The 15,719-nt window shown below is 33.1% G+C and overlaps 1 protein-coding gene across 3 annotated transcripts in view; it reads right to left on the bottom strand.

Annotated features, from left to right (window-relative positions):
* LOC134254543 (calcium/calmodulin-dependent protein kinase kinase 1-like) overlaps positions 1-15,719 on the bottom strand; it is a 56,496-nt gene that overhangs the window by 36,887 nt on the left and 3,890 nt on the right. For all 3 annotated transcript variants that reach the window (XM_062737069.1, XM_062737067.1, XM_062737068.1), the window contains exon 4: positions 13,350-13,455. In XM_062737069.1, the coding sequence (XP_062593053.1) occupies positions 13,350-13,455 (106 nt within the window). The remainder of the gene's footprint in view (positions 1-13,349; positions 13,456-15,719) is intronic.

The raw sequence follows: 15,719 nt of genomic DNA on the forward strand, positions 1-15,719 counted from the left end.
AATCAAACTAATGCAAATTAAATTGCATTCACATGACAGCTAATGCAAAGTAAACTCATGCGAATTAAAGTTTTAATTCTACAGTCAGGTGTCAGTAAGGCTATTATGACATCATTTGCAAATCACGTCACCTTATACAGAGGCAGATGCATTTGACATAATGTCACAGTGTCTGTACCCAAATTTTAGTGATTAACACAATTTTCCTTAGTTTTTCATTCAAAAATAGTACAAGTACTTAAAGCCGACCACCGACATGTGGCATTAGACTTAATTTTGCCATTACGCATGCCCCAAAATTTAAATTGAATTAGCTTCGCTTAGCGTTCACATGGAGCTAATACGAAGTGATATAATGCGCAGTAATTTAATTCGAAATACTTACATTCGCTGTGTTTTTCTACTAAGCCAACTGTGAAATTGATTTGAATACCATTTTCGTGTATACTCATGCGTGGAAATATACACGGAGAAACATGCGTTAATGTGACGTCACAATTGGGCTACAGCGACATTGGTAAAAGTATAACAATATAGTGCAGCGAGAATTTCAAATACTGCACGAATATACTTTTGGTGCTTCCACACATGTAAAATGTAAATTTAAGGAATGTTTTTAAGTTTAGTGTGAATTATTGGTGTGTGAATCACACGTACTAGGCATATTTTACATGAAGCGCTAGCGCACTTCATGAAATATGCCTAGTACGTGACAAGTCTGTGTGATTCACACACCAATAACTCACACAAAACTTAAAAACATTCCTTAATTAAACCAATTCGCATTAAACTCTGTGTGAACGCTGTTCAGATTTAATTTGCAGTAACTTACGTTTAATTCGAATTAAAGTCTCTGTGTTAACAGGGCATAAGTGTCACAGTCAGCTGATGTCAACTACGCAGCACAGTTAAGGTTACAGTAAGGAGAAAAGGTCGGGAAATGTTTACTATGACGTCAAACATAATATAAGTTCTTCAATATACAACAAAATGAAATTATTTTCTATTTCAAACACCTGGATAGCTGTATACTACATACAAACTTACTAATACATGTAGTTTTGTCATTTGTTAAATCCCACACAACAGTATATAAACGATGCATAGATCGCAATGCAGTCCATGTTTCATGGCCTTACCTCGCAAAAATGACGCAGTTTGTACACAGTGAGAGGCTGATCAAGTCACATTTTATACAATGAAAAATTTTGTTCTCAAATAAAATATTATTTGAATAAAATAAAAAGCCGTTAACTTGGATGTGATGTCTATTTTAGTATTTTATTTATAAACTGTACATGCATTCTCCAGACAAGCGATACTGTCGTGTGTTTGTGTGCAGATTCATTGAAAAACTATTGGAAGGGCCCTAATAAATCGATTTATTGCAAGGGCGTACCCTCAATGTATCTTGTCAAAATTTTACACATAAACTCAAGAAGCATTAAGATATTTGAAAAGTGCTGCGAACCTCTTGAAATCTTACAAATAAATTAATTATATAGCTATATTTTATGTAGTTGACCAGCAAAATATTCAACCTGCCGTCCAACAAATTAAATTTTACCAATTAAAAAAGGGAATCATATATAGGTTAGCACTTTTCACAAAATACATATAGTGTTGAAAAGGATTATAAAATAAACTGTGATTTTTAACTTGGTTATGCCCTTGCAATATTGAAATTTATAGATGACCTCTAAACTGCAAGTATAATTGCCAAAGTCATGTGACGTCGACATCACATGACAAGTCTAAATAAAAAATCCAAATGTCCCATACATGTAGATTTAAACCACATTACATATTTTTGATATCAGTGAATTCCTAAAAAGAATTGCCCAACCTAATAAAGTATGTAATTTTTATCTTAAAAAATCGCCGATATTTCCATTTGTAACCTTAACTGTGCTGCATATACTACTAGTTGACAGAGGTCAAAGGATTTTTTTTTTTAAATCAAGCTTTTAAGCAGTTGTGGTAATGATTTGAATTTGGGGAAATTTATCTAAATCTGAGTGCAAAATTTTGCAAAATATGCAAAACACTGGCATTTTTTTTTATTGGTGGCACTATAGCCCTTGATCTCAGGTTGTCCATCTCAATTTTTTCAGCAAGCTATAGAACTGCAGCTACCAGTAAATAGTCATTACTCTCACTTATTTTATTTACAGAACACTTGTTTAAGTAGGAATTATATAAAACCTACATTTCATCATTTTAAAAAATTAGCAATCATGCAACTTACCACAGCTAATGAGAGCAGGACATGGATCAGAGCACTGTACAAAATGGTACTCACACTCCCAACATAAAACTCGCAATAAACTTATGATTTCTACAATTCAGACGCCAGTTGCCCCATTTCATGTAAACATGCAACCAAACTGACAAGAGTCATATCCCAACTTGATGTGTTTTATCCAATAATGGTGAGAGGCTGCCCTACAAGGTGCCATTGTTAAGGTCTCCCCTGTGAAAACACTGAACCATGGTCTGACTGTAATTACCTAATGTGCAAAATATGTGTTGGTGAAGTGAATTGGTTATCATTCCATACTGCAAAATGGTCATATTGTTTTCGACTGGTTCACCCCTATAGGCACAATTTATCTGACAGTTCCAGAAAAAAAAGCATTATGGTGTTCGATTTATTATACTTGCAAATCATGTAGCCAGAGAAAGATGTTCTCCCAAATATTTCTTTTCTGACCAACACAAGTTCAGTTTATTTTTTACTTACCAGTAAACCCTAAAATTGATAAATAATCATGTGATACTCAATTAATTACAACTTTTTCTAACATTACTCTACAGCAGAGAAGTGATTCCAGCTTGAGTGAATATCTTAGAATGTCTCAAGAGAGATAACTCTAATGGCCATAATACACTTTTGGAGAAAGAAAAGGGGGTGGAGGAGGGGTCATTAAATTTTCTACAGTCTACTTTCACATGTAACGGTAAGCTAAAATAAACACATGCAGCCTATGCATCTTTATTTGAGCATTTTAAATTAGACCCTGTGTGATCTTTTCAACTTTTCTTAAGGCTCACTATTAAATACAGGTTCTACCAAAAAGAGAGATGAAGCCAGTGTCAGAGCCTCTTCACACTGCAAAATAATGGAAGAACCAACTCTATAGGACTTTAAGGCAGTAAGAATTATTTGCTTTTAAATTGAAATTAAATACATGTACAGTGAAACACAGTTTGCAATACAAAATTTCTAATTTATTTTTTACATTTAACATTATATCAGAAAGGATGAAGTATTAAATGAATGAACTTTATTTCCAACTGTTTTCCAATTACAGTTAGTTCTTTTCATCAAAAATTTTCTGTCTTTAAACATTTTTCCTGAGAGAGAATGGCAATTGAAGGTATACCCTCTGTTAATGAGATGAACACATTATTTTCACCATTATATACCCTATCCTCCAAAATAAGCCTGACCATTTGTTTGGCACAACCCTGACATTTATATATAAAATAAAATATATTGAATATAATCATTTATGAACAGATTCTTGCGAGATAAAAACAAAGCTTTATGGAGGGTTCTACATGTATATGTATCTTCATCCATGAGGAGATAACTCTCTTACATTCTTTGAGCAGCTATTGATTATTCACTAAAAGTGCACAATAAATTCATAGCTGCCTGTCCTTTACATAGAGTAATTATCTTTTTCTGAACCATTTTAAGTTCTTTACTCGCGTACAGCAAAGACAATATCAAAAATCAAACTGTAATAAATTGTAAAGAGGCTTGCCTTTATTGTTGATCTATACAAAGATTATTGCATCTTGTGAGAAAATTAATGACTGATCAAAGCTCAAGGTACATACCGGTACTTAAGGCAAGTTCTAGTCTTTCTTCTTTTTCAATTAGATTACATACTGAAGTAAGGAAAGATATTGCTCATTATGTTATACAATGTACAGATTTGTTTTAAAAGGACAATTTATGCAACATTTAAAGTTTAAAGGTATCCATAAAAAAGAGGCCCATGGGCCACATTGCTCATGTGTAATATCTATTGTGACCTAGCCCTACCCTCAGGTCAGCATTTCGAAAATTTAGAATCTACATTACCACAGGATGCTTCTACATAAATTCAGCTTTTCTGGTCCAGTGGTTCTTGAGAAGATTTTTCCTGATTATTTCAATGTAAAACTTGGATTACTTACTGTGGCCCTGCCCTACCCCTGAGGGTCATGATTTGAAAGATTTAGAATCTACACTACCCCAGGATGCATCTACATAAGTTTCAGCTTTTCTGGCCCTGTGGTTCCTCCATGAACCATTGTCTACTTTATACATATGGCTAAAGCTATGCTCATGGTTGTACGTAGCATCATTTCTGAAAGTGGGGGGGCCAGCCAGAGAATTTTTTTTTTACTTACCTGAAAAAGTTGACAAGCAAAACAAAAAACAAAAAAAAAGGAAAAAGTTGCCCAAAGTCAAAAATCCTATTTCAGAGAGAGAGAGAGAGGGGGGGGGGGGGGGGGAGGGGTATGTAAACTTTTTCTCAGTGTCAACTACTTTCAGTTACAATTCTACAATTTTTTTGGTACATCACTAAAAGTGGGGGGGGGGGGGGGGGGGGGGGGCAACCAGGCTTTCTATTAACATTTCGTATAACACTTAGTATAAGTAAGGTTGGGAAAAAAAGTGAGGGGGCCAGGCCCCCCTGGCCCCCCCTGTTGCTACGCCCCTGCAATATCCATTTTATTCTCTCTTTGAATTCATAGGTTCCCCCCCCTACTTTTTATGATTCATATTGTGTGTTTAATTTCACTACTGTACAGTGATATTCTTCTTCTTTCTTTTTTCAGTGAAAAGGTTAATTGCTGAGCAAATATCTGTAGTAACAAAATTATCTGTAGTACGACTGAGCAAATATCTGTACAATGCAAAATTATCTGTAGTAAGAATGAGCAAATATCTGTACCACACAAAATTATCTATTTTAATCTGAAAGTTTTATTTTCTTAAACATTTATTCATGGTCTAAAGATTAATTATTATTTAATCAATCAAAATATACCAAGAGTAGACCATATATTTGCACTTCTATTCCAAATAAATGAACAACATTAATACCCCCCCCCTTTTCCAGGAGACTAAACTGTTGCTAAAATTTTACTATGAATACATGTACCGGATATACAAGTCAGATTAATGGAAAATATTTGATATCATCACTAGATCAGCTTTTTTTTTTACAGCAACTAAAATAAGATATGTTTCAATCAATTCATAGACATCACTTTATTTTAATTTACATCATTTTTTTTTCTTTTAAATTTTGGTTTAATTAAATATTTTTAACAAATAAAATCAACATTGCATACATTCAGCACTGCAAAAGAGCTATTTCTCATTATAATGGCAGTTCAAACAGCTCAAATACTATATTATAGATTCTAACCTTCATCTCAACATTTCTCGCATATCTTCACAATCTTATCACTTGAAAAGCTTGCTGACAATTAGGATTCTAATGAAAAGAGATTTCTAAAATATTAAAGCCTAGCTATTATATCTTCGTGATACACCAGGGGATGAGTTGCTTTTTTAATAAGAATTTATGGATCATTTCATCCACTTACCAGAATAATCTACACTTGCCAGAAGTTTGTCAGAGAAAAAAAAATCCATTAAAACACTTTAGATCTTATAAACATATCTAAGAGAAATTCTCTCTTCAGTATCATGCATGCCATAAGGAATATTCATCATTAACTTCTTTTTTCTTTAGAAACATATTCCATGCAAAAACATCTTTATTTGAAAAAAAACTTTCAAGAAAATTAGATCATTCGCAGGAATAAATGCTATAATAACCTTGCGAAGGAAATTTTCTTTATCATACTATATGACTTCCTTATGTCTTCATCCCAGAAATGTGATTTATATCTATTATACATCTTCGTGACCAAAAACGTGATAAATTTCTGTATTAATAAATACTTCAAGACTCAACAAAAATGGCATAACAGAAAAAAGGAGCATACTTTGAACAGAAAAAAGGAGCATACTTTGATATACCAGAAAACCAAGTCTATAAATATATATTTGATGACACAAACAAATTTTAAGTCTATAATTACACAGGGAATACGTTTTACCCACTTACCCCGATTTTTTCCCGCAGCACAGATATTGGGACAGACGCCGCAGTGGTGACCGGTGGCGGCTCTGTCCTCCACCCCCTTTACCCCTCCGTGTTTCGGACTTTACTCGGCAGAACATTTTCTTACTGCATTATCATTGGTGTTGATTATTTTTCCTTCCCAGAGTCATAAACACAATTCAAAACATAAGAAAAATGTAACTTTCCTCCTAAAAAAAAAATATCCTTTTCACCTGAGCCTCCCTTCGGCTTTCCTTATGCTCATTCAATAAGGCACAAGAGACGGCTTTAAAAATTAATCAACAATTCATTCACAGAAAGAAACGGTACTTGAAAATGGGTCCTGACATTTGTTTACACAAATTGTGAACAAAAAAAAAAATAATAGAAACATATGCAGTCCTGACTAAATAATCTTCATTCATCAAGGACTTGGGCAATATCATTGATTTCCAAGCCATTAGACACTTAACTCAGTTATTAAGGATCAACTTGTCCCTCGTGATGTTCCTGATACAGAAACAGTATACCTATATATCGAGTTTAAAACAGTGTGCATTGTGAATGATCTGCTCACTAGCTTTTATTCACCTCCAATCAATCTGTGCTTAGTTACTAAGCCATCTGCCATGTAAGGATTAGGGGTGGGAAATAAAAACAAAATGTGGACCTCTCACTGCAGACTGTCTTTATATCAACGGATGTCTGATAGTCTGAAGAAGTTCCACGGTTCCACTTCACAATAGTCCCCAAGACCAAATTGTCCTCTCAGAAACTGCCTCTGAGTATAAATCCAATAATGATTCCAGTCTTGGCACTTCAACACATACGGACTCCCAGAACTATATTCCTATCTGCCAGCATTACCTTAACTTACACCATAGAGTCCTAATGTATTTTCCAAGTTCCTGGATATAATAGTCTTATGTGGTGGGGATCATTACATAACTTCTATGACCAGATCATGATTATTATCTCAGAAAATAATATCCCCGACTTCCTGAAGCAGCTTCCATCTCTCTCTCTCTTCCCTATCCATTATGTGCTTCTAACTCCCACCATTAACACCCCATCATATAACAGGCATTCCCTGATAATATTAAGCAATAGGTGACAGATTTTTGTGCTGAGTAATATTCCGTAGAGCACTGGCTGTTTCTACATTAATAGAGTAGTACTATATGGCTTTCAGTTTGAATCAAAATTAGATATCTCTGGATATAATTAATAAGAATCTATTAGTTATTTTATCCCTATAATCCTGAATGTAAATAAAATTATTAATTTTTTTTTTGCTCTCCAAAAACCTAGCTTTCAAAATGACCTGTTGAAACAAAATTTCTCAAAAAAAGGGCTTAAAAATAATAATGCAAACCCAATATTCTTCTTTATAGCTAGAATTTGAATATGATGAAAAAAATTTGAAAACAAAAATTGACAAGTTTATCCATCTATTTATCTGTAAGAATTTTTTTTAGCATAATCATCTCAATGTGCAAAAAAATGATGATGTATGATAGGGCCCTGAGTACTGTGGTTTCATTGATTTTCGTTGGCATCAATTTTTGTGGATTTTGTAAAACAGCCGTTTTTGAGGATACGTAATTTCATGGACAAAGGACAAAAGCATTGCCTATACAAATGAATAACATACATTTACAAAATACACAAAAATTTATACCAACAAAAATTAATGAAACCACAGTATTTCTTAATTCAAGGAACATTTAAATTTGTGGATCTGCTCAACAATGAAATCCTCGAAAACTGGTGCTCGACGAATATTAATGAAACTGCAGTATTTTTAATGTTTGCAAAGAGCTATGGGGCTTTAAGAATGAAATACATACATACTGCAAATAAATCATGATTAATTTTCAAAATGTCATTATTGTGCTATCAGGCAGTCTCTTGTAATATAAGGTATACAGTGACATATAAAGCCCTCGAATAAAATGATCAGCTAACGGTTACAAAAGTCATGGTCTAATTATATTTCAAGCTTTTTAAAAGTGGAAAAATTACATGAATTCATGATCAAAAGGTCAGATTATATTTGTACACCCAATGAAAGGTCTTGTCACAGTGAATATACATGTAAATTAACCCATAAAAAAGCTATTCAAAAGTTATAGCCAAGGTTAAATTTTGGAAAATGTTAATAAAAGTGGGTCAAACACCATGGTCAAGGTCATGAGGTCAAATTTGGGTGGTACCCAAAGAAAGGTCTTGTCACAAGAAATACATTTATCTGAAATAAATTTTGAATAAATAAAATCTTCAAACACTCAGAGGATTTTGCCAAGGTTAAAGTTTTTTGTGGACAAACACAGACAAGGCAAAAAACTATATCCACCTGGATCTTTGATTACAGGGGCACAAAAAACTACATGATTCTATTTTCATTCTGTCTTCAATCAACCCATAAAGAAAACAGGAAACCAGTTTTTGTCAAGCTAGAATTCAGTTTCATATAATGTCCTTTACGGTATTACTGTTTTATTTTTATGATTCTGTAATGAGAGATTCCAGATATATAGTTTTTGCCCTGTCAGTCTGTCTGTCACTCTGTCTATCTATCTCACAGTCTTTCTGTCTGTTTTTTGTAAAAATTTTAACCAATTACCAATAACTTCTGATTGGGGGTGGGGCTATGGCTTTCATAGTTCTCAGGTGTTTTCCTTATGACAAACCTTTCATTGGGTACCATCAAACTTGACCTCTTGTCCTTGACCTAAGAGTTGACACACTTTTACAAACAAAATCAAATTTTAACCTTGTCAATAACTTTTTGAAAGTTGGTGCTAGGGCTTTCATACTTCACTTGGGTATTCATTTAAAAGGCTTTCAAAGGCTTATTTTTTACCTTAACCTTAGAGCTTGACCCACTTTTTAAAAACTTTAACCTTGGCAATAACTTTTGAACACTTAGAACTAGGGCTTTCATATTTCACAAGATTATTCCATGTGATAAAACCTTTCTCTGGATACTAAAAATTTTGACCTTTTGACCTTGACCTTGAATTTTGACATGCATTTGAAAAACTTCCAATTTTCGCCATAACCTGCCATACTGGGGCTTCAGTGTTTCATAAATACATCTTAATTCATTTTATTTTTTCGTAAACAAGTAATTATATTTCTGCAGCCTAAAGTCATAGTCTGGAAGCATGGCTATACTAATCAAAATTAAAAATTGAATGAGGTCTCTTAAGAGCTCTGTCTATTATCAACATGTCCCTTCACTGTACGATCACGATAGGCCTGCCTTTTAAGTTTTATTTTTTCTATTGATTATGTGTGATCTTGTCAAACATAGTTATGTATGACCAGATCATTAAATCATGCATTATTTACAAATCATCCTACAAATTCCCAAGTCACAATACAATAGCTACTACTGTAAACACTATTTACATTAGGAAGCGAACACTCACAATTTCCTAATGCTGCAACCCACTCAAAGGCTTCCATAAAAAAATTATCATTCAATAAATGTCAATTTACACAGAAATTATTTAATGCTGGGCCCAAAAAAAAATCTGCTAAGACTAAAAACATGTTTTTGTTCCTCCGAGAAATTCCTGTTCTCTGGCCTTAAAAACCGAGAGAGATGGGATGGTGTAAATTATATCTCAGAAATGAAGACCGATTGTCTACTCCATCTCGCGGACATCCCCATCTAACACATGTCGCTGCTGATAGCAAGCACAAAAAACAAAAATTTAGATACATCATTAAACAACAATTTCACGCCACTCAGTGTCTATCTTCTTTCATTAATCCTGACAATTGATTTTAACCTACCCATCCAGTAAAGCCGACAAGAACCATTTTCTTACAAAAAGATTACACCAAGCTCTACCAAAAAACGCAATTACCAGAGGCCAATTTTCTTCCTGTGAAGATACTGACATACTAATATATCAAACTCACAGTCCCACTCTAGCTTTATCCAATTTAAAATGTTCAGTATAAAGGAAGAACATTTTTCACAAAAGAAATCAATTATGACTGCATTTATCTCATTTTTAAGGTTCTTCCTTTTTTCAACAAATAGACTAGTTTTCTTTTATTTTGAGAATCTCATGTTGTCTGTATGGAAAAAAAAATTCAAGGTGTGGAAAAAAGTAGAATGAAATAAAATAAAAACATTGCAGGTCTATCTCACCGTTTCTACTAGTTTAAAATGACTCAGAGAACTGCAACAGAGGGTAAATATGTAGATCACATGGTAATTATGAATTAGACTTTCTTCAAATATAAATAAAAAGGAGGTCCAAGACCGCATTGCTCACTTGAGTAAATGAGGCCCCTCTTGTTCTTCTTCAACAGATTCTTTTTTCATATATATTCCTTTTTTTCCCTTGTAAAACTTGCTCACCCTTTGTCATCCCATCCAACACCCCCCCCCCCTCCACCCTGGGGGGAGGGTCATGATTTGAACAATTTGAATCTACACTACCTGGATGTTACCATTTGTGAATTACCAGCTCATGAAAATAAACACTGTAAATGTATGTATGTGGTCAAGAGCAAGGACAGAGCAAAACACCTAACTTCAATCTCATACAATGAAATATTTCAATACTTATAAGCTTTATGGTTAAAATGGAAAAAATATGAAAAGTTTATAAATTTTCAAAATATTGAGTAATACCACTTCATGAACACTTGTACCTGGTTGATAACTGCAACTCCTTTAAAGAGAAACATATGGCTACACAGAAGCTAAGATGGACATACCTCGGGAAAAAATTGTACTACTGTAAATCACTTTTTATATCAATCTATTCTTTTCAAACTGTAATTACAGAGAAATTCTGTATTCGCAAAAATTTAGGGTCGCGCATAATAGAATTCCTTAAGATTAAATAGAGAAATGACCACAATTCGTGAAAATTTTGTCTCGCTTGTAAAGAGTCAATGACTATCTCGCGAAAATAAGGTGTCGCGAAAATTAAGTGTTCTACAGTAATTTAAGGAACAAAGATGCTGCCACAATTTTGCCTTATTTGGTGTAGATCGGCAGGGGTATAATTAAAGTCTCCTACAGTCAAAACTGAGGAATCTTTGTACATGGCATGCTAATTAAGAACTAAAAATAAGTGATCAAAAACACTCTTGGGAGAAGAAGAGCTAAAATGAAACTAGAAAAATCATTACCAGCAATAAATTTTGTGGAGAATATGAATTATTAAAGCTACCCGAACAGAAAATTACAATGATTATATCCATATAACAATATATTGATTGATTTCATCCAAAAGGCCGACATAAAATTCCATGAGGGATTCCAAAATTCTCTAATATATATTTCTTACACAGAAGCAATTACATTATCTTAGCTTATATTTATTCTTATAGTTTAAACAACAAATTAATTTTGTCATAATCACATGTCAATAACAGATTGGTAAACAATACTGTTGAACATATACTGTCTCATTCATCACATATTGTATGAAGTTACAATTCACCCCCTGGTTTGGCAGTCTTTGATAACTACGCAGAAAGAATTGACACATAAGTTACTCTGACAGTTTCCGTATTTTATACCATAACTCCCACATTCTGTTGGGAACCTAAGACCTCTTTAAGGACAAATCAACTGAATTCTATCACGTACGATTACTAATTTCTAGAACAGACCTTTCCAATGTCTTCTCTTGGGATCTGCAGGGTTCTTTCCCCTTTTATTTGAACTAGGGTTTTGGGAGAGAAACATTTTCAACAGGGATTGCGTATCATTTTTTTTATGGAGACAATAAAATGTCATCCGCTGAACTATACTTTCATTATAATCCCTTGCATCAATAATGACTCCAACATATTGTCTTGATCAGCTATTAACGTTCTAATTGCCTCAAACTTTTGTAATCTTCTAGAGCATGACACATGTACACAGCAACATTATTCTATACACAGTGAAAAATCAATTTAGGAAATGAACAAATAATGGGTTTATAGACAGGAACCTTCCTTATCAGAATGTATGAGATTTTTCCGATGCTTTCATTTATACTTTCTTAAAAAAATTCCTTTGGGGGTGTAACTGTGTGTTAAGTTGAATTTAAAAAAGGAAATGTACATGATCAATTATCTCTTACGTTTGGAGTTTGATTTTCTAAGAAATTGAAAATAGATGTTCGATAAAATTTTAAAAATGATCAAATACCGTATAGCTGGTTTTCTTGGCAGGTGTAAAATTTGGCATTTTGCTAGCTCAAAGGTATATGCCAACAGTTTTGGCTATATTTATTTAAGCAGACACATTATTTTAACATGTTGCAAAAGAACACTAAGATGAATATTGATTATTTTAGCAATTAAAATTTTAGCAGGCTTCTTGCAAAATGCTAAACTTAGCCAAAATTAGCACCCTGCTAAAATAACCCGCTATACAGTAACATACACATGCAATTATCAATCTATTCTTTTCAAACTGTCCATACAGAGAAATTCTGATTTCAACTAAAGGTAGGGTGAGCAATGAACTCATTAAATGATACCCCCCACCTCCTATATGAATATAATGACAGTGTCAATGTTTTGCTATGGAAACCCCAAATATGTGTCGGATCAAAAATTTAAAAAGGAGTTGCACAATGGCACTATATCGCAACGAATCTTTCAAAGTCTCATCAAATTTCATTCAGTGGTATGAGAGGAGTTGCAGATAAGAGATGGGTAACCCCAAAACGTAACAGACGGATGGACATCCCGATTACTATATATATACCTTCCCACTTTTCAGCCGGGGGGTATAATAATAAAGAAATCCTTACCAGTTTATAGAATGATTTAAAAAGTCAAAATAATCAGATATAACACAATAATTTAATTCTGGTTGTAACGCTGTATTTGATTGGATAAAAGATTTACTTTAAATGGTATAAAATGGGTTGCCTATGTCACAATGACTTTCGTCAAAAACGTATGAATAAACCTGACGTTACATTCAAATTTTGTACAAATTAAAGTCATCTTTTTTTCTTACATCAAATGAATGAAAATTAAATTATAAGCAATGAATTTAATAACTACCCATTTTATACGGTATAAACTGGGTTGGAACAGTTTATGCTTTTTTATAAACCGCTTCGCGGTTTATAAAGTGTAAACTGTCCCAACCCAGTTTATACCGTATAAAATGGGTAACTATTAAATTCATTCCTTAATTCAAAGGAGACTTTTTTTCCCACTTACTTTGCAGACTTCTTTCTGGTTGGTGGATGAGTGGATCGTGATTTTTTGGGGGTGGGCTTTAAATGGATATGTCTTGGTGTGCCAACTTCTGTGCAAACACTAACACCTACAAAAAGTGAATGCTTGGTGCAAATAAAATGTGTGAGAAAAATATTTTTGCAAGCCACAATAATTATTCTTACCTTTTTCATAAAGTGCTTGAAATTCCTGCACAGAAACACATTTATAAACATCGATTACAAAAATCAAAATATCAGAACTATTACCTTTCACAGAAATCAGGAGGAAAATTCCTTTAGGCTACTAGAATGTTATATATACATATCATTTATTAGTCAAATTTCCATGATAAAAGCAAAATCAACTTGAGTTCTATTTGTACCACCCCCAGAATTCATCTGTACGATATGAATATTTTATATGTAGCACCAAGACGTGAGAGGAAAACATGTCATTAATCATGCAATTTATGACATAGCACACCAAATACACTCAGGAAATCAAAATTATACCAATATGGCCATTTAATAGACTTGGAATAATTCTTTTTTTTTTCTTCCTCCAGTGAGGGATTTTTCAATCATACCACTAGCAATTTTCTTTTTTATACTTTTAGAAGACATTTGTTTTAGAATTAAAGTACGGTATTAAATCATAGGAAGGATTATTGACATTTTGAATTCATGGCCATCTTTCTTTAAAAATGACTTATTTATCATCTAAAATTGTCCCATTATCACAGTTTTACTTGCCATTACTAAGTATTTGTATCAATAAAAAACAAAATTGGAAGAAAATTACATGTCTAAAAACTCCCACAAACTACTTAAAATCATGCTGATTTTGACAGCTATTTGGAGAGAAGTCATCATAATATGGTAATATTTTGACACAATGAGGCTTTAAATCATTTATCCAATTTCTCCAGCACGAGACACTGAAAGAAAAATAGGATCGGATAAGCTAAATGTTGTCTGGGTTTTTACTTTGTGTCAGCAAATGCTCGGCAGGTGGCAAAATTTTGGGGAAAGTTTTACTGAAAAAACAAGAAAGTAAATCTAAATTATTGTTGACAGACATGATAATGCAAGAAAAACAAGGATGAACTATAGGAGGAAGTTTGATCACTTCAAAAGTATAAATACACATTTCCAACCCACAGTTTAATAGAGAGTAGAATATTTTTCATGGAAATCAACTTCAGAATGAAAACAAGAAACCAGGTACTCATAAGGATAAGATCATCTTATCCCCTAAATAGAAAATATCACCACCACCCTTTCTCACCCAACCATTTCCAAAATTACAATATAGTTACTGAATATAATAAATTTATGGGCATATGTACCTATTAATTTAATTAGAAATTAAAACTTAAGGATGATCAACCCTCTGATAAGAGAGATAACTCTCACTAGAATAAAGATTTATAAATTCATCCTATCAAAAACAAATTCTGTTGTATTTTTTCCCTGCAAACTATGCTGAAATTGTGTGCATTTTTTTTTTTTAGGTTTCTTCTAAAACCAGTCACTGTAGCCTTCTGTTAGAGCTTCACTTTACGATCAAGTCTCAGGCCTAAATTTAATTTTATTCAACATACTACATCAAACCAAAGACATACCGTAATTAAAATTAGTAAAAGCACTGGTGGTGAAAGTCATGACTCTTTAACTTAAATGAAACCTTAAAATCCAAGGTCCTGTTTAGCATTGGCAAAGTAAAGAACCTTCTCTGCTCAACAGCCCTGATTGCTTAGTATAGGTCTTACTAAGTTTGTATACTAAGCCCTTCACCACTAAATGGTGAATTTTCTATAAACATGTATAAGTGAAAAATCGCAATGATAACTTGAATAGAACATAAAATAACACACAATCTTCTGAAAATTATAAGTGTAAAAGCAAGTTACATGAGCACTCAGATAAAGGGATGATGAACTATTATTCATCTAATGAAAAATTAACTGATTGGATTTGGGGTCTTGACCTTTTGTGTTGTTAATTATGTATTAATTGAGACATATTGTGTGGTGTCCATGAAAAATAAAGTCTGCCTAACTTCTTGCACAATGCAGTCTAAACTAGTGACATATACATACACTTCAAATAACTGCATCATTGGAAGCTGGATTGTTGTTAGGGTCAAGCTTAATTGTGTCAATTCAAAGACCACAAGGTCTGAAGCTCGAAATCGGTCAAATGTCTAATTTGTCAAATGAAGTTAACAGTAAATAGACGCCTACATTTATATGAACGGAAAAGTTCTCATTTGCAAAGTTTAAAGCATCAATTCTTTATGGAAATGTGTATTCAATGTTTAATTAACAGTTTCCCATTTGTAAAGTCATAAAACAGAAGATTGGAATTA

Source organism: Saccostrea cucullata, unplaced genomic scaffold (assembly GCF_032062105.1).
Source record: "Saccostrea cucullata isolate Sc308-1 unplaced genomic scaffold, CSIRO_AGI_Scuc_v1 ctg19, whole genome shotgun sequence".
Lineage (NCBI taxonomy): Eukaryota > Metazoa > Mollusca > Bivalvia > Ostreida > Ostreidae > Saccostrea > Saccostrea cuccullata.